This window comes from Lissotriton vulgaris, unplaced genomic scaffold, assembly GCF_964263255.1.
Source record: "Lissotriton vulgaris unplaced genomic scaffold, aLisVul1.2 SCAFFOLD_996, whole genome shotgun sequence".
NCBI lineage: Eukaryota > Metazoa > Chordata > Amphibia > Caudata > Salamandridae > Lissotriton > Lissotriton vulgaris.
This window is the reverse complement of record NW_028241094.1, coordinates 10758-31906: the sequence shown is the minus strand read 5'-3', so window position 1 is coordinate 31906 and position 21149 is coordinate 10758. Positions and strand designations below refer to the sequence as shown.

The window sequence follows — 21149 nt, the reverse complement described above, 5'->3', positions numbered from 1 at the left end:
TTAGAGTGTAATTTGCTAGGATGTCTGTTAGCCTAATTTTCCATGCATAGTAAACTGTATTTGGATTGTGTATTTTGCTGATGATGCTTTCTCTTAGAACTTTTCTCCCCTTTTAGTGAATGGTACTGAAATATGTTATTGGTGTTGCAATTGTGTTTAGGCCTTTTTTCCCTTTGTAGCTCTACGGTGTTATGCGTGATGTAGGACTTAGTCAGTGTAGTTGTCCTTTAGAATTTTTTCCCATATGTCGTCGTATTTATTAGGAATGGGGCATGCGGTAAGGTAATGACCTGTGAGCAGCTATTTTAAGGTCTGAGGGGGCGGGCATCATCCTATGGAGGTTCCCGCCCAGGGGGAGGGGCCATTGGCCCCTCCTAGAACTTCAGGGGCAAGGTAACTGGTACTTCAAAGGGGCGCAGTTGGGGAGTCACACTTTCCTTAGGCTGGTAGCCACCCCGCGCGCGCATACTCAGGACGCAGCGGATGGCGCAGAGTAAGGGCCCTCCTTTAGTGGGTAAATGAAGATCACGGCGTGGACCGGGTAATTACCGGGCCCGGCTGCGCATGCGCACATCTTTAGGTGAGGCACAGCTAGTAGGACCTGACACCGGTTAGCGACCTTGCCATATGGCCAGAAATGTTAGTATACAAAAATTCAGATGAGGATGTTAGATTCGGTTAGGAAACAATCTGCATTAGAGTTTTGTTAAGGATAGTCTCTCACACCTGTTGACAATATTGTATCTAATGTCCTGCTGATTTTTGTATAAACCGATTATCGTGCAATTAAAAATTTATTGTTTTATATCTTAATAAATACGGCCGGGGGGGGTCTTGCGACCTCCCGCCTTCCAAAGATAACCATGTTTCATGTTCATGTGTCCGGGGGTTGGTGTGGTCATAGGGAGGGGGCAGCAGCCAGTCACTGACCATGTGGGAGGGGAGGGGGGTGTTTTAAAACAAGCAGACGTTTGAGAACTCATCCCAGCACAAAAAGCAATTTCCAACCGTGTTATTTTTTTGTTGTCAGCCTTTTATGCGCACCCCCCCAAAAAAACAAAACATAGATACGTTCTGAAGAACTACCCTACTAAGCCAGCAGTCCGTTGAGAGAGTAATTTAATTTAACACTTTTTTTTTACATAACTGTGGATCTCATCCTACGGATATAGATTGTAAAGCCAGACCGACCATTTAAAATACTTTTGTTGCAAATGTCTTCCTGTGAGTAAAGTCTGGTGTTCCTTTCACTGGCTCCCACACTCTGGCACTTTGGCGCTCTGTAAGCCTTCATTTTGCTGCTGGAATATTAACTCTCGGAAGGTCGAAGCTAACACGATGAGACGAACATTCAATAACATTTGCCCTGCACCCGTACCTTTGATAAATGTCAGTATCAATTTTTTTCCCCGTTGTTTTAGTAGGAAACAAACTTTTACAATGTTACTTTTGTTTTACGTTTGCTAGCGTCTTATATTTAAAAAAGACAGAAAGAATTATATTTGTGCATAAGTGGCCCTTGCGCCTCAGAACGTCACTAACAACCCATAATTTTCACAGTGAGTCCTTGGTTTTAATTGTATTTATTTCCGATGGACAGTCTCAATTTCGCGGGCGTCGGAGCGCCATTGCTGGAAGTGTGTTGGGGCACATGCCAGCTCACCAGGGGTACCATGTGCAGGGGTCTCTTACGGCTCCGCACCGCTGCACATTCCCATCTACACAAAGAAAATGGACAACATACAGAGGGAAAAACCAAACAGTAGAAAGTCCATGAGAAGCAGCAGTCAGTCTATCCCCCACAAAAGATCAAATTGTTGGATTTCTCCCCAACTGGACCCACACCACGGAAGCGAGGATGGCCCCACGCCTCTACCCCTATTCGGAACGCCACACGCCCTTGATAAACAGCGAGGCAGCGGACCGAACAAAGGAAGAAGGTAGGAAAAACAAAACAAAGAAAGAGAAAAGCCCAAGCTCTTTCTATGTCACAGCTAGATGCACCCAGCACTGGAGTCTAGGACAAGTCTTCTAACCTGCAGCATAAACAAGAAAAGACACAGAAAAAAGTACATGAGGTTACTCACAATCCCAGTGTCCTCCTACCTGTATCCCCCTCCACTACCCTTAATACTGCCCAACACATCCCCTTCTTCCCCTTACCTGTGTGACATAGACGGCACGTCCAAAAGGGAGATGTGTGAAGCGGAGTTCCACAGGAATATGAAAACAAACTCCCAGTAGCGAGCTTTTAAATCAACCTCGGGGAAAAAGTCATAACTCTGACTTAAAAAACTCCTAGATTACGTAATGCCAGCATTTCTGCCGATATTGCAGGAAATCAATTCTAAATGTGGCCACAAAACTATATCGCGTTCTCAAAAACGCTAGAAGCAAATGCTTCGTGAAAAAATCCCAGCTTTAGCTAAACGATGTGGAACGGGTACTCAAGAACCCGGAAATCCATACCGCCTTAGCTCTCACGAAACAACGGAAGAGCTCCAAAATTGCCCAAATACTTAAAAACGAAACGTCCCAAGTAGTCCAAGCTCCGAAGTGCAGCGATATTCTCTCGTTGCAATCCAGACGCGGAATGGGGAATGCAGGCACCAGGTATCCGGACCGCGGAAACGAAGCCTCGTTCCGCTCTGCTCAGCTCTCCACGAAGAAACGCCAGGAAGGTAAGAACGCACCCCACGGGACTGATACTTAATCCCCACAACTGGCTCTCTGTACACCGAAGAAACTCCAACTCGGAAAGAAACCAAGCCCCGATCAATGGCACGGGCACCTAGTTATGGAGTGAGAAGAAGGGGGCGGAGGCTACCAAAGGGTAAACACAGAAAGAGGACACTGGAGCATTCATGCAAACAAACAAACAACTGAGCGAGAAAAGACTGCCTAATTCCTAACACACATGACGAAATACTGCACGTTACAAAGTTTATGTACAAGCTTCTCTTTGCATGTAATTGCACATTAACCTGTGCATTACCAACTTTCTCAACCCAGTTACTGTTTTTTCTACCTGTCCGGTAAACCTAAACACATAAGTAGAATGCATTGCCATTTACAATGCCAATAGTTCCACCTCCCAAAAATGCGAGACCTATTGCATTTCTAACTTGTTAACACGGTGTGGGAATTGCCTGCACCTCATTAGTACAAGTTTAACACCCAAATATAGCAAAAAGGAACAGAAAGGTGACCACTCAGCATTTATAAAGGGCCTTCCAATGCATAGGAACAGTTTGCTGCATTTTTAGTAACTTCGAACCATTTGAACTACAAACTTTTTTTAATTAAAAATCGGCAGATTGTGGGGCAAACAAATAATTATGCGAAAAAACAGAGCACGTTAGAAATCAGATATAAAATATAAGCCAAGCCAAGGCCTTCTCTCAGCGAGAGGAAGGCCTTGACTTTGCTTATGTTTTATGTCTGATTTCTAACGTGCTCTGTTTTTACAGTTAACATAATGAAAGTGACAATAGACAAAGCTTTTGATTTACGTTCCTTGCTCTCAGGCGCGTACCTGGAATGTTCCCACTTGATATATTTCAGTTTCAAGAACATGATTTTTTACAAAGACAGAAAAGCATAGAGAAGAACCCCAGTCTCTTGTGCTATCTATACCTTGAAGTCTATCAGCAGTTCTTTGATGACAGATATTAGCTCACTGTAAACTGCAACTAACAAAAGGAAGTCTCTGACAAACGCAGTAACTCACGGACCTGTTTACGTTACATTCACTTTGTGATTTGCAAGGTTCATGTTCTGTGCAGCAGGCATATCAACCCTCTGCACTACCTAACCAATAATAACAACTTCCTAGAGTCAAAACTTCTATAATAGACAAAACTCTGATCTCGCCTAGGAGAACATTAATCACCGGAGCTTTATTGACATTTTAATTGCTGCCTGAACACTGCTAGAGGCCAGGAACGGGGCAGCAGGTATTTTTACGCCCCTGTGCGAAGTCATAACCTGCTGCTGTAGCACCGGTCGCACCGCACTAGAGCCGGCCCTGCCTTCACTTTTATGAGTGACGTTATAAAATGTATTAAATGCATCTTATAGAGAGTGGTTAGGGAGACTGTTAAAGGGTAGTAGGAAGGGAATCCGCAGCGGAGGTGGTCATTGGGAGGGGGGGCGCCAAAAAACATTGCCGCACTGGGCGCCACCAGTGCTTAAGTCGGCCCTGCTGCTGTGCAACAGACTCACAGAATGGTAAAAAAAAAATGGTGGGGAGCCACGGCCAACTGCCAATTAGGTCAAGGGAGCCACGGGTCAAAAAAGTTTGGGAACCACTGGCAAAATCCCAGACGCCCTACTTAAGCCCCTATATTTCACTCCCCCCCAAAAATGTATTTTAAGAAAATGAAAAATATGTAAATCTTATTTATTTTAATGTAAACTCATTTTTAAATATTACCTCCACCCCAATATAGTATATAAAACAAAAAATATATACAAAAGTGTATTATAACACTTGGAAAAAGGCAATTAAAAAAAAAAAAATATTACACTGAACATAAAAATTAAAGAGCCATAAAATATGTTAAAACAAATGACAGTTTATACTTAAATATTGTTATACTTACTAAAAAGAGATATACTTAGAAATGATATTTCATACCTGAATATCAGTGTGCTTAATGTATTCAGACTTCGTTATTTAGTACCATGAATATGGTGACTGATATTTAGGGTACACGCCTTTGGGAGGGCCACAATCGGCTCCCGACTACCAAGGAGGAGGAGCAGAGTCTGCTGTGCTGGAAGGACAATCATCAATACTACCCCCCAACATTAATTTGAGCACCAGCAGCCGTCATACCCTAATTCCACGGTCCCACTGTTTTATCTCCAGTTTTGCTCTCACCCATGCCGCAAGAGGAGTCTGCAACAGTGAAATGAATGCCAAGCTCCTGGATACCTTTGCCGCTGCTTTCGCTCAGTTTTGACCTTATCTTGTTCCGCTACCACCTTATTAAGTAGGTAGCGTTCACTAAAATACTGACTTGGTCACCAACATTGAAACAGACTTGGCTCAATTACCAATATTATTCTGCAGTTGTTTAGGTCACTAAAGCGAAGTGAAAGCACTGTAGTAGTTGGCAACAGTGGTCTCTGGGTGAGTTTGTGCCCTTGGAAAATGGGATTGCTGCTGCACAGAACCCCCACCTGCACTATTACACTGGTGCTGAGGCTAGTTTTCTTTGTACGAGCCAGTGACTGTAATAGGGACTGGCGGATGGGAGTGTGACGCACCTTGAGTTCCAGTGAGATCAGTTATAGGAAGCTAGCTTTATATCAATAATCTGATAGACTTTGCAAAGAGTCCAGGGCTTCACATAGAGGTGGAAAGGGGCTTACTCAAGCAATCCCAAGGTGCCCTTTTAGGGTATAGTGTCCTGTAGCAGCCATAGGCCAAACCGAGAGGACAGCAAGACATCCGTAATGACACAGACTAATCAATAAATGACAACAAGAAGATCTACAAGAATTTATAAAAATCGTTCAGGGAAGTACGTTTTCAAACATAAATTCTTTTCAGTTACAAAAGTGGACACTCAGGGCAATTTTTTAGTTCTTCAGTGTCATCCTATGGAAGCAAGAACAAGTTCTGCAAACCGGTACAAGACAGCAACTTACGGAACCAATCTCCAGGAGTTAAGGTGAGTGGTGGGCAAGGTTCAAGACAGCACCAGCAGTCCACCACCAGCAGCACGACAGCTGCCGGATGCAAAACAGCACCGGGACCCCAATATATTTCAATGAAGATCGGTCACAGCGTAAAGAGGCTGCTGGCTCTGGCTAGAAGTTAGTCGAGCTGAATGAACAGGGGGACTCGGGCCTCACGATACTAGGGTATAGGGGGACATCAATGGTCCTCTTCCCCACAGCCCAGGGGCGGCCGGTGCAGAGGTGTCCATAGGCATCAGAGTTTTCCTTACTGGAGCAGTCGCGGTATAGGGGGCCAGCATGCAGAGAATGCAGGCAAAGTTGGATAGGTCCAAAAAGGGTGAAACTACGATGGACCATGGCTCTGGAGGACTGGGGGACATTGTTGGCATCATTGTCCCACCTAGACTCTGGCTTGAAGTAACGGGTGCAGTGGTGGCTTCAGGTGTTGGGTTTGGCAATTCCGAAGGGCTCAGAGTCCTTTCATTTGAAGCTGCTGCAGGATATAGGGAACAGGTCTGCTGTCCCACATGAGGTCTTGGTTCTTTATCGAAGGCAGGCAGTCCTCCCAAGTTTCTGCAGTCAACAGCTGCAGGACAAGTCGACGTTGGAACAGTTTTCGACAAGGGATGCAGACAGGCCGGGGGAGGGGGGTTGGTACCAAGTCAGCTGCTTCTTCTCTCCTCTCTGCTTTTGCGGCTCTTTGGTGTCATAACACTTCTTAGGTTATTGTGATCTGCTTCTCTTGTACACTGGATCCTCTAAATACTGAATTTATGGGTGTTAGGGGAGAGTAAGGTAGTAGCCAATGAGCTAATGACCCTTTGGGTCACTAAGCTCCCCCATACAACAACTTGCTGTTGGAAGTGGCATTGTCCCGTCTCAAAATTCCTAAGGACACCATCTGTGATGGCTACTTCTGAAATTGTGTCCACCTCAACTTAGCCCACCTTAGGGGTGGCACTAGCAGGAGGGCAGCACACCTAAATGACTAGCTAATTTTCCCCACCTATCCAGGTGCCAAAGTGAGCTCTGGACAAGGTGGTTGGATTCCTTGACTGGACGGGGGAGCCAGATTCACATTTCAAAGGCAGCCATTTGAGGCTTTACGACTTAGGAAGGCTAATAAGCAGGTCATCGTGTCCGAGGTGGTGTGACACCCTCTACACGAGAGATCTTCAAACTTTTGGAGGCAGAGACCCCCCCCCTGTCAACATTTTGAGTCATAAAGACCCCCTCCTGACAAAAATTTCTAAACTTGTAGACAGGTCTACTGTAATTATGAGGCGTGAGGACCCAATTACACAACAGGCTTGACTAAATTGTGTGGGAAGAAAATGTAAATTATGTTATGTGAGCCCGAAACCGGTCCTAGGATGCTTGGTTCCAATCCAGTGAGTACCTGGCTTGGCAGTTCAGGCTGGACTGTTACCATGGGGCACGGAGTCAAGACTGATTTGCATATGGCTGGGTTCAAACTGGAATGACATGGTGAGCAAAAAAACTATGGATTTAGGCCCAGATCTCTGTACAGGGGTGAATGTATGACATTGTTCTGCATTCTGTCCGTCAACTGTTGTTTTTGCGTATTTTAGGATAGCATTGCTTCATTATTTAGACATTTTTAACACACAGTAAAACGGAGGAAAGATTTCACCCCATCATTATAACCAAAATACATGGTGGTTTTGTGCAGAGTTAGGCAGTTTACCCATGCCGTTTTCCTCTCACCCCCTCCCTTCCATTCCGGTCTCCTCTCCTAACCCCGGATCCCTCTCACTTTGCAGGCGATTTTCTTTTACCCCTTTTTACAACTTCTGAACTCTGCCCATTCAACCTCTCACTTCAACTTTAATCACCTATTGCCATTCTGTCTCTTCATTGCCCTCCTCTCGCATTTATCTCATGGCCTCTCTGGCCCAGTTACCTCCCGTGCCCCTCAGCACTTCTCACTCTTACACCTCTTTAGTCCCACCATAATCTTTCACATCTCCCCTTTGTTCAAACAGAAGCCCTCACCTTTGGCTCACACTCACTTCTTGCATGTCTGCACTTCTTTTCGGCAATTCACATTTCTCCTCATCCCTGACCTCTTCAGTCGAATTCTCTCACTCCCTTGCTGTCCTCGCTCATCTCTTCTCACCAAGCATACGGGTCGCCCCGCATGCTACACTCCGTCTGTGCTACTCTGCTTATTTTTCCCTAATTCAACACCATCCGTATCACGACCAGCACCGACAACACCCTTACCACCGCCGAACACCTGCACTTCCAGATCCACACCGACCCGAAGACCACCCTCAGAGGCACTCTGATCTACCGACCTCCGGGACCACGCACCCAATTCAGCGAGGACATCGCCGACTTCGTCAGCCCGCATTCCCTCCCCTCCGCTGACTACATCCTCCTGGGAGACCTCAACTTCCACCTGGAGAACAACAACGACCGCAACACCAGCACCCTGCTCGACAACCTCGCCAACCTTGGACTCAAGCAACTGGTGAACACCCCCACCCACCTCGCCGGACACACACTCGATGCAGTCTTCTCATCCAGCACAGACATCACCTTCAGCCACGCCACAGAGCTTCAATGGACGGACCACAGCTGCGTCCACTTCACCCTCAAAAGAACGACGACCCACCACCACCAGCAACAGGCTGCCCGCAGGAGCTGGAACAAAATCTCAGCCGACCAGCTCGCCACCTCCCTGAGCCAGCACCCTCCTGCCAACTCAGCGAACCCCAGCCAGGCCGCCGACAACCTCACGAAGTGGATCAGCAACTGCGCGGACGAGCTCGCCCCGCTGAGGACCCCGCCCAGCAGACCCGGCAGCAAGAAAGCCCCATGGTTCACCGACGAACTCAAGAGCTCCAAGAAGAACTGCCGAGCCCTCGAGAAAGTCTGGAGAAGGGAACCAACACCGGACAACATGACCACCCTCAAGCTTGCCACCCTGAAGCACCACCAGCTGATCCGCGCCGCCAAGAAAACTGCATTCAAGAACCGGCTGGACAACAACGCACACAAATGCAAGGAACTCTTCAACATCGTGAAAGAGCTATCCAACCCCAGCGCAGGAACCAACGACATCACCCCATCGCAAGACCTCTGCAACTCCCTCGCCTCATACTTCCACAACAAGATCGCAGACATACACAACAGCTTCAACAACCAACCAACGCACACCACGACCGTACCACCACCCCCCACCACCACCCTCCGCGCCTGGACTCCGATCAGCACCGAAGACACCATCCGCACGATGAACTCCGTCCACTCCGGATCTCCGACCGACCCCTGCCCGCACCACGTCTTCAACAAGGCCGACGCTGTCATCGCACCCCACCTGCGAGACATCATCAACACCTCCTTCGACACCGCCACCTTCCCGGAGAGCTGGAAGCACGCCGAACTCAGCGCTCTACTCAAGAAACCCACAGCGGACCCCACTGAACTCAAGAATTACCGCCCCATCTCGCTCCTCCCGTTTCCAGACAAAGTCATCGAGAAGACCGTCAACAAGCAGCTGGCCGCCTTCCTTGAAACGAATGGATCCCTCGACCCCTCACAGTCTGGCTTCCGAGCCAACCACAGCACCGAGACCGCCCTCATCGCCGCCACCGATGACATCCGAGCCCTGATGGACAACGGAGAAACAGCGGCCCTCATCCTCCTAGACCTCTCCGCGGCATTCGACACTGTCTGCCACCGCACCCTAGTACAGCGCCTCAGCAACGTCGGAATCCAGGAGAAGGCTCTGGAATGGATCATCTCCTTCCTCGACGGAAGAACACAGAGAGTCCGCCTACCACCGTACAAGTCAGAGGCCACCGAAGTCATCTGCGGCGTCCCTCAAGGATCCTCGCTGAGCCCCACCCTCTTCAACGTCTACATGAGCCCCCTCGCGGCCATCGCACGCCAACACAACCTGAACATAATCTCCTACGCCGACGACACCCAGCTGATCCTCTCCCTGACCAACGACCCCGCCGCCGCCAGAGCCAACCTGCACGAAGGGATGAAAGAGGTAGCCGAGTGGATGACGACCAGCCGCCTGAAACTGAACTCAGACAAGACGGAGGTCCTCATCCTGGGCTCTTCCCCCTCCGCCTGGGACGACTCCTGGTGGCCTCCAGCCCTGGGCACCGCACCCAAACCGACAGACCACGCACGCAACTTGGGCTTCATCCTGGACTCCTCCCTCTCCATGACCAGGCAAGTCAACAACGTCTCCTCGGCATGCTTCAACATCCTACGCATGCTACGGAAGATCTTCTGGTGGATCCCCACCGAGACCAGGAAGACCGTCACCCAGGCCCTCGTCACCAGCCGACTGGACTACGGCAACGCCCTCTACGCCGGTACCACCGCCAAGCTCCAGAAGAGACTCCAGCGGATCCAGAACGCCTCAGCCAGACTCATCCTCGACATCCCACGAACCAGCCACATCTCCGGACATCTGAGAGACCTGCATTGGCTCCCCGTCAACAAAAGAATCACCTTCCGCCTCCTCACCCACGCACACAAAGCCCTACACGACCAAGGCCCGAGCTACCTCAACAACCGAATCAACTTCTACGCTCCCAAACGCCACCTCCGATCAGCCAACCACGCCCTCGCCGCCGTCCCCCGCATCCGAAGAGCGACAACAGGAGTAAGGTCCTTCTCCTACCTGGCCGCCAAGACCTGGAACTCCCTCCCGACCGACCTGCGCCTGACCCAAGACCACCTCTCCTTCAGGAAGAAGCTGAAGACCTGGCTGTTCGAGCAGTAACGGCACCCCCCTCCCCCCAGCGCCTTGAGACCCTACGGGTAAGTAGTGCGCTCTATAAATGTCTTTGATTGATTGATTCAAGAAGGCATGAGTTGTCTGTCTCTCTGTTTTGGTGCAGGCCGCGCAGTTATAGAACTTGCACCTTCCTTTGCTCCACCAACAATCTATTATCCTTTAGGAAGATATAAAAACCTCTCTCTATGCTCTGTAGGTTACACCATTTGGCTGGTTCTCCTTCTCCTTCTGTGTGTTTCTTATTTACCTTCAGGCAGCAGATGGTTATTAGCCCCAGGTCATCTTTTGGTAACAGTAGCGCACTACAAATGTAAATAATAATAATAGGCAGAAGCAGGGGATTCACTAGACCAGAACTTTGGAGGGGAGCGAACACTCGCAGCCAGGGCTGGTCCAAACACTGGTCGCACTGGTGCAATAGTCTTTTTTGGTGCTCCACCCCGGTTTCCTTCTCCTCCATGAATTCCTTCACTGCCACTCACCAACAATGCACCTTATCTTTCTATAGCACCTTTCTGAGAAACATTTTATTTAGTAGCGCTACTCATAGTTTACTCACACTCAGTTCTGTGATCTGCATGGTACACGTTCTTTGTAGCAGGCACATTAACCCTCTGCACTGTGTGGGTGACAAGAGTGCCTGTGTGAGTGCACGGTGGGCGATGCAACAGTGTGAGATTAGGGTAAAAGGAGTGACTGCAGGGTGAGTGAGGTGGTGTATGAATTTGGGTGCGGATGCAAGTTCAGAATGGAACGAATGAACATATGATTACGGATGGGCTTCTTTGAGTACGTTGCATATTGAGCAGTGAGGGGGACAGGTGAGTGAAGTGTCACATGAGTGCAGGATGAGTAGTGAACTTGTGTGACTGCAGGGTGAGGTATCGGGTGAACAGCGCAATTAAAAGCTCATACGGTCCCTGTTCAAGGGATGACAAACAAAGCTTTATGCAGACGACATTGTTCTCTTTTTGGATTAAAAAAAACAGACTCTCAGGTGGAAATCATGAGGATATTTTCAGACTTCCAAGAGATAGGAGGCTATAAAATGAATAAGTCTAAAACAGAAATCATTATGCAATTACGGTGTTAATTCTTTATTGACAGAATTTAGACCGGTATACAATACTCACCCAAAGAGATATTTAGGGATCTACATGACAGAGAGAGTATAGATCTTTTTTCCTTAAATTATACCCCGCTGTTGAAAAAGGTGAAATCTAAACTAGCACAATGGAACCATCTCCTACTTTCAATAATAGGTCGAGTTGCATTAATCCAAATGCCTATTCTTCCATTATTCAACTACCTTTTTTGCGCAGCTCCATGTGTAATACAGACCTGTTTTTTTTTTAAAGAGATAGACCGCATGTTCTCCTCTTTTTTAGGGGCAAATAAGATTCAAAGATTAGCACTCAGCCCTTTAAGTTGTCCTGTGGTAGAAGAAGGACTCTCTCTTCCAAATATTAGAAATTATTATGCGACATTTGCACATTATAGTTTTAGATTCTTCTTTTTAGATCCTAAAGAGGCAGATAATTTTTTTATGAAAAAGATCCTAAGGGAATATAACATCACTGATCCTACAAGAGTTACCAAGTACCCCAAGAAAGTATGTTATAAGATCCTTAAATGGGCACTTAAGCAAAAATCTCTACTTCTATCATATTACTGCATCCCAAGAGTTACTAATTCGATTAGGCTTTCAAATATATACACCGGGGAAAGATGCATTTTAGAGACCAGCATTCTAAGGCTGTGGGAAGAAAATGGGTATGTTCAGATCCAGGATTTTGCCAGAGGTAACTGCTGAAAATCTTGGGCAGAGATAGAAAGGAGGCTTCAACACTAACACAATTCTGAAATGGTCATTTATTAGATTAAAACCTATGTTGGAGAAATTAGATAAGGAAAACCTTGCCTACAAAACCACTATTAGTGAAGCTCTGAACTCCTCGATACAACAGAAGATTAGCACATGTGTTAAGATATTTGATGAGAACAAACATCTTTCGTTATATGAAAAAGCTAGGGATAGATGGAAGAAAAGGGAAGATATACAAGTCTCTAAATCAACCTGGAATACAATTAATAAATGCAATGCAGTTATATTTAAAGGTGTTAACTTTGAACACATGCAATATTATACAAAATGGTTGATTCACAGGACACCTGGCTTTCTCCATAAGATATACCCACAAATTGAAAACAGATGTTTCTGCTGTGCAAAGGAGGGCGGAGGCACTTGGATGCATATCATCTGGGAGTGTCCAAACATTCGCAGTCTGTGGGAGGAAATCGAGATATCTTAGATCCACATTGGACCCCCTTATAGCAATTGATGAATCTATTGCAGTTTTGGGTTGTTCACCTGTTACCTCTGCACACAAAGAATGTTTATTTATTGCAGCATTAATAGCAAGATCCTTAATCCTACAACACTGGAGAACAGAGAAGGTACCTACCTTTCATGTATGGAGAGCGAAATTGCGTAAAATACATGAATTAGAAAACAAAATTGCATTAAGATCAGGCGCAATAAGAAAGTATGAGAAATATTGGAGTATATTCAAGATACAGGATAGAGATTTAGACCTATCGGTTATTCAAAGTTATTAAGGAGAAGGCATGAAGAGAACATGCAGAAACTGGATTTGTAATAGAAAGAAGAGGTTTTTGCTCATTTGCTTACACGCACTCTGCACTTTCACTTTATCATGAATTTCAATAAATCGATATGATCGTAAAAGATAGATATAGAAATGGTTCTGTCCATAATCTTCAGATTAAACAAGGTGTTTGCATTATTTACGAATTTTAAGCTATGCTATACATGGTATAGAATGATAGATCATAAGTGATTATTTATGATTTAGCACTCTTCACTAACTTAACGTGATTTTTATCGGTCATATATGGACGCTGATTTTACTGTTGAATATTCTGAAACATGTATTTATATTTGATAGTATCTAGCACCTTGCACTTTAATTTAAAGGGATCTCCCTTTTTTGTGATCTTTTTCTGTTTCGTATGGACGTCTTACGTTATTCTGATTCCATTGTTGAATATTCAGAAACAGGTTTATATAACTAATAGTAGTTAGTATTTTACACTCTAACTTAAAGCGATTTCTGGAACATGTATTTATATTTGATAATATTGTAAGATTGTAATATCTATGAACTCTCAATAAAAATAGACTTAAAATAAATGACTGCAGGATGAGTAGTGAACTTGTGTGACTGCAGGGTGAGGTATCGGGTGAACAGCGCAAGTGCATTGTGAGTGACATGATGACTTTCTAGCATTACTTCAATCTTTACTCAAGTATAGTTCAGGCGATAGAGGCTTCAGTCAAATATTGCTGTCTGCCCCAAAGCACCACATTGCTGCCTTTATCGGCAATAAGCACAATGCAATTTTCATCTGCAGATAATTTATTGGCCAAAGCATAATAATATTTATCTCTTTGTGACATTACTTTTCATTTACATTTTTTCAGTTCATTTACTACCAGTTCATTGTAAGCATCCACATTATCCTTAGGTGTCATCGGAGTAAACTTGGATGCTGGTCGTAACATGGTAGGTGCATCCCCAGAGATTTTGATTCCTTCTTCTGCAATTGATCTAGCTGCAGCTATCATACCAATTTCGGTTTGTACATCTTCCACCTCTGTTGTTTCTTCCTGGTCTCTATGTCAATCATTAGATTCATATCGTCCACAACAAGATTGTCGGACTGCAATTCATCAATTCTCTGTGCATCTGAATTGCCGATTTTTTGTTTGACGGCAAAGTACTTCTTTAGTTTCAATGGCCTGACAAATTTAAAAATGTCAATGCGAGTTGCCACATAATCAAAATCTGCCATTGGACAATACGATAGACCCAATAGAAGCGTTTTCATTTCTCCTTCTGATAACTGAACATTGGTCAAATTAATTATTGCTTGTTTGTTTTCATCTCCCATTTCCTGATTTTCTTGCTCTTCACAGCATATTCTACGCCAGTATTGCCTTGACCCCTTCCGCCTCTGTTTCCTCTGCCTCTTCCTCTTGGAGGCTTTGCATATGATGTTGGCACCCTCGGGCGGAGGTTGAAGTGCCTCTCCTCGTGTAAAAAAATCAAATTCATCTATCACTGATGGTACAGGGGTTCCTCTACCCCCGCTTAATCGTTCTTCTGGTTCCGTGTCCAATTCTGAGCTTTGGATGCTGCTGGCCTCCGACTGCTCCGGTGTCATTTTCCCTTGGCCATTCATGCGCCGACGTCGTAGATTTTAAAAAATGTTTGCGAATGTGAAAATCTGTCCTTGATCGTAATCTACCTTATCCCTCAAGAATTTTTGTGCTTTCCTTTCTTTTATGGATTCTTCTAATTTCCTGAGGTGCTCTTTCATTTTTAAATTTCCCAATCATTTCCTGGTCTGCCTCCTTATCTAACAGACAGAATTTGTTCTATCTCCTTCAGGATTATTTTACGGTCGATATCGCATATTTAATCAATATGTGCAGCATTCTGTTTGATGATTCATGATTATTAGCAGCCCATTCTTTGAGCAGGTTTGGGTTGGGATCTTCATACGTTGGTGCCACTAAGATCCTCAAACCCCTTGGGACACGCTTTACTTCCAGATATCTTTGTAATGATCTTGACTCCCACCATTTGAATAGTTTTGATCGTTGCAATTTTTCTAATCTTTTTAAGCGTGCTGTGACATCAGATATCGGCGCATTTCCTGGCCTCCCCACTGCTTTACTGTAGGAAGTCACACCGTCATCAAAGATCGCCAAAGCAGCTGCCTCTCTCTCTCTCATTTCTGTAGCAGACATTATTAATCAGTATCTTTCCTTATTTCGCCGCAGGAGAACCGTCCTGGCCCCTGTATTACTCCGGCACATACGTGGGTTCAGACAAATAGTCAAGGCTTTCCCTTCTCCCCTTTACAATACCGCTTGTGTGTGTCTTCTTACCTGGAACTTATAGGCGGTTCCAGTCGAGTCTTCTGACGCTACGGAATTCGCCGTGCCAGGTGAGAGTCAAGATTGTGCCCACCTCGCACAGGAGCCTCTCGTGGGACCCCTCACACAGACCTTGTGCCCTAGGGGCTGCACAACAGCCTCTCATGGGACCACTCACACAGAACCTGGGTCATAGGGGCTGCACACCATGCACATCAGCCTCTCAAGGGACCCCTCACACAGACCCTGGGACCCCCCTCACACAGACCCTGGGACCCCCCACACACAGACCCTGGGACCCCCCACACACAGACCCTGGGACCCCCCACACACAGACCCTGGGACCCCCCACACACAGACCCTGGGACCCCCCCCCCTACCCCCCCCACACACACACAGACCCTGGGCCCCCCCCCCCCACACACACACACACACAGACCCTGGGACCCCCCCCCACACACACAGACCCTGGGACCCCCCTCCCACACACACAGACCCTGGGACCCCCCCACACACACACAGACCCTGGGGCCCCCCCCCACACACACACACAGACCCTGGGGCCCCCACACACAGACCCTGGGACCCCACACACACACACACAGACCCTGGGACCCCCCCCCCACACACACACACACAGACCCTGGGACCCCCCCCCCCCCCCACACACACAGAGCCTGGGACCCCCCCCCCCCCACACACACAGAGCCTGGGACCCCCCACACAGAGCCTGGGACCCCCCCACACACACACAGACCCTGGGACCCCCCCACACAGACCCTGGGACCCCCCCACACAGACCCTGGGACCCCACACACAGACCCTGGGACCCCCCACACAGACCCTGGGACCCCCCACACAGACACACACAGACCCTGGGACCCCCCCCCCCCCCACACACACAGACCCTGGGACCCCCCACACAGACACACACAGACCCTGGGACCCCCCACACACACACAGACCCTGGGACCCCCCACACACACAGACCCTGGGACCCCCCACACACACACAGACCCTGGGACCCCCCACACACACAGACCCTGGGACCCCCCCACACACACACAGACCCTGGGACCCCCCCACACACACACAGACCCTGGGACCCCCCCCCCACACACACACAGACCCTGGGACCCCCCCCAACCCACACACAGACCCTGGGACCCCCCCCCCACACACAGACCCTGGGACCCCCCCAACACACACAGACCCTGGGACCCCCCCCCCCCCCACACACACAGACCCTGGGACCCCCCCCACACACACACACAGACCCTGGGACCCCCCCCACAGACTCTGGGACCACCCCCCCCCCCAGACCCTGGGACCCCCCCCACACACAGACCCTGGGACCCCCCCCCCCACACACACACAGACCCTGGGACCCCCCCCCCCCACACACACAGACCCTGGGACCCCCCCCCCCCCACACACACACAGACCCTGGGACCCCCCCCCCCCACACACACAGACCCTGGGACCCCCCCCCACACACAGACCCTGGGACCCCCCCCCCCCCCACACACAGACCCTGGGACCCCACACACAGAGACCCTGGGACCCCCCCCCACACACACACAGACCCTGGGCCCCCCCCTCCCACACACACAGACCCTGGGACCCCCCACACACAGACCCTGGGACCCCCCACACACAGACCCTGGGACCCCCCACACACAGACCCTGGGACCCCCCCACGCACACACAGACCCTGGGACCCCCCCCCACACACACAGACCCTGGGACCCCCCCCACACACACAGACCCTGGGACCCCCCCCACACACACAGACCCTGGGACCCCCCCCCACACACACACACAGAGACCCTGGGACCCCCCCCCCCCCACACACACACAGACCCTGGGACCCCCCCACACACAGACCCTGGGACCCCCCCACACACACAGACCCTGGGACCCCCCCACACACACAGACCCTGGGACCCCCCCACACACACACAGACCCTGGGACCCCCCCCACACACACAGACCCTGGGACCCCACACCACACACAGACCCTGGGACCCCACACACACACACAGACCCTGGGACCCCCCACACACAGACCCTGGGACCCCCCCACACACACAGACCCTGGGACCCCCCACACACACAGACCCTGGGACCCCCCACACACACACAGACCCTGGGACCCCCCCCACACACACAGACCCTGGGACCCCCCCACACACACAGACCCTGGGACCCCCCCACACACACACAGACCCTGGGACCCCCCACACACACACACAGACCCTGGGACCCCCCACACACACACACAGACCCTGGGACCCCCCCACACACACACAGACCCTGGGACCCCCCCACACACACACAGACCCTGGGACCCCCCACACACACAGACGCTGGGACCCCCCCCCCACACACACACAGACCCTGGGACCCCCCCCACACACACACAGACCCTGGGACCCCCCCACACACAGACCCTGGGACCCCCCCCACACACAGACCCTGGGACCCCCCCCACACAGACCCTGGGACCCCCCCCCCCACACACACACAGACCCTGGGACCCCCCCCCACACAGACCCTGGGACCCCCCCCCCCACACACACAGAGACCCTGGGACCCCCCCCCCACACACACACACACAGACCCTGGGACCCCCCCACACACACAGACCCTGGACCCCCCCACACACACACACACAGACCCTGGAACCCCCCCCCCCCCACACACACAGACCCTGGAACCCCCCCCACACACACACAGACCCTGGGACCCCCCCCCCCCACACACACACAGACCCTGGGACCCCCCCCCCCCCACACACACAGACCCTGGGACCCCCCACACACACACAGACCCTGGGACCCCCCCCCACACACACAGACCCTGGGACCCCCCACACACACACAGACCCTGGGACCCCCCCCCACACACACACAGACCCTGGGACCCCCCCCACACACAGACCCTGGGACCCCCCCCCCCACACACAGACCCTGGGACCCCCCCCCCCCCACACACACACAGACCCTGGGACCCCCCACACACACACAGACCCTGGGACCCCCCCCCCACACACACACAGACCCTGGGACCCCCCCCACAGACCCTGGGACCACCCCCCCCCCCCAGACCCTGGGACCCCCCCCACACACAGACCCTGGGGACCCCCCCCCCCCCCCCCACACACACAGACCCTGGGACCCCCCCCCCCCCCCACACACACACAGACCCTGGGACCCCCCCCCCCACACACACAGACCCTGGGACCCCCCCACACACACAGACCCTGGGACCCCCCCCCCCCACACACAGACCCTGGGACCCCCCCCCACACACACACAGACCCTGGGACCCCCCCCCCACACACAGACCCTGGGACCCCACACACACAGACCCTGGGACCCCACACACACAGACCCTGGGACCCCCCCCCCCACACACACACAGACCCTGGGACCCCCCCCCCCACACACACACAGACCCTGGGACCCCCCCCCACACACACACAGACCCTGGGACCCCCCCCCCCCCACACTCACAGACCCTGGGACCCCCCCCCCCCCACACTCACAGAGACCCTGGGACCCCCCCCCCCACACACACACACACAGACCCTGGGACCCCCCCCCCCCCCCACACACACACACACAGACCCTGGGACCCCCCCACACACAGACCCTGGGACCCCCACACACAGACCCTGGGACCCCCACACACAGACCCTGGGACCCCCACACACACAGACCCTGGGACCCCCACACACACAGACCCTGGGACCCCCACACACACAGACCCTGGGACCCCCACACACACAGACCCTGGGACCCCCACACACACAGACCCTGGGACCCCCACACACACAGACCCTGGGACCCCCACACAGACAGACCCTGGGACCCCCACACACACACAGAGACCCTGGGACCCCCCCCCCCCCCCACACACACAGACCCTGGGACCCCCCCCCACAGACCCTGGGACCACCCCCCCCCCCCCCCAGACCCTGGGACCCCCCCACACACAGACCCTGGGACCCCACACACATAGACCCTGGGACCCCACACACACACACACAGACCCTGGGACCCCCCACACACAGACCCTGGGACCCCCACACACAGACCCTGGGACCCCCACACACAGACCCTGGGACCCCCACACACAGACCCTGGGACCCCCACACACAGACCTTGTGCCCTAGGGGCTGCACAACAGCCTTTCGTAGGACCCCTCACACACACCCTGGGCCCTAGGGTCTGCACACCTCGCACAGGAGCCTCTCGTGGGACCCCTCACACATACCCTTGACACCAGGGGATGCACACCATGCACAGTAGCCTCTCATGAGACCCCTCACACACACCCGGGCCCTAGGGTCTGCACACCTCGCACAGGAGCCTCTCAAGGGCCCCCTCACACAGACCCTGGGACCCCTCACACAGACCCTGGGACCCCTCACACAGACCCTAGGGTCCACAATACCCTCTCTTGGGACCCCTCACACAGAACCTGGGCCATAGGGGCTGCACACCATGCACAGCAGCCTCTCATGGGACCCTTCACACAGACCTTGTGCCCTAGGGGCTGCACACCATGCACAAACGCCTCTTGTGGGACCCCTCACACAGACCCTTGGCACCAGGGGTTGCACACCATGCACAGCAGCCTCTCATGAGACCCCTCATACACATTGTTCCCTAGGGGCTGCACAACAGCCTCTAGGGACCCCTCACACAGGACCTGGGCCATGGGGGCTGCACACCAGCCTCACACGGGACCCCTCACACAGACCATGGGAGCCCTCACACACACCCTGGGCCCTAGGGTCTGCACACATCGCACAGGAGCCTCTCGTGGGACCCCTCACACAGACCCTTGGCACCAGGGGATGCACACCATGCACAGGAGCCTCTCATGAGACCCCTCACACACATTGTTCCCTAGGGGCTGCACACCAGCCTCACAAGGGACCCCTCACACAGACCCTGGACCCTAGGGTCTGCACACCTCGCACAGGAGCATCTCATGGGACCCCTCACACAGACCCTGGGACCCCTCCTGGCCCTCAGCAGTCCTCACCTTGTACTCCTCGTAGGCCTCAGCCAGGGGCAGCACCTCGTGGGGCCTGTGGGCGGAGATGGCACATATGGGACAGATCAGCCCCTCCTCGCCCCGGCAGAAGAGCCGCAGCCGCTCGTTGTGCTCCTCGCAGACGTCCCGCACCAGCAGCGGCTGCAGGGGGAGCTCTCTCAGCAGGGGCACGATGCTCTGCAGCCGCCGCACGGGCCGCAGGCTGCCCTCGGTGCAGGCCCTCCTGCACTCCGGGCAGAGGAGCTGGGACCCCCGGACCCCCTCCGAGCAGCGGGCGATGCATGCCCGGCAGAAGACGTGGCCGCACTCGGTGATCACCGGGTCCGTGAAGTACTCGAGACAGACCGGGCAGGTCACCTCCTCCAGCAGATTTCGCATAGTTTGGCCAGACGCCATGATGGCAAGTCACTTCCGGGTCCCACTTCCAAACTCTTGCCGTTCACCCTCTGCGTGGCCTCCTATTGGCCCATCCTTTCCCTACTGCCAATGGACGATCCTCAGTCATTCTATGGTCTGTAGTACTGATGCTCTGATAGGCTCACATTTTCTCAGTTCCTATTCGTACACAGCTTGAACTGTCATTAAATTGAGGCCGCAGGCTCTGATTGGCTGCTATTCTAACGTTCTGGAGTA

General features: G+C 51.6%; 1 protein-coding gene across 1 annotated transcript in view; it reads right to left on the bottom strand.

Annotated features, from left to right (window-relative positions):
• Nucleotides 1–20925, bottom strand: part of LOC147672112 (E3 ubiquitin-protein ligase TRIM39-like) — a 158210-nt gene extending 137285 nt beyond the window's left edge. Inside the window, exon 1 of the mRNA XM_086948025.1 lies at nt 20505–20925. Coding sequence (XP_086804151.1) covers nt 20505–20912 — 408 coding nt within the window. The 5' untranslated portion in view covers nt 20913–20925. The remainder of the gene's footprint in view (nt 1–20504) is intronic.
• Between the last annotated feature and the right edge of the window lie 224 nt (nt 20926–21149).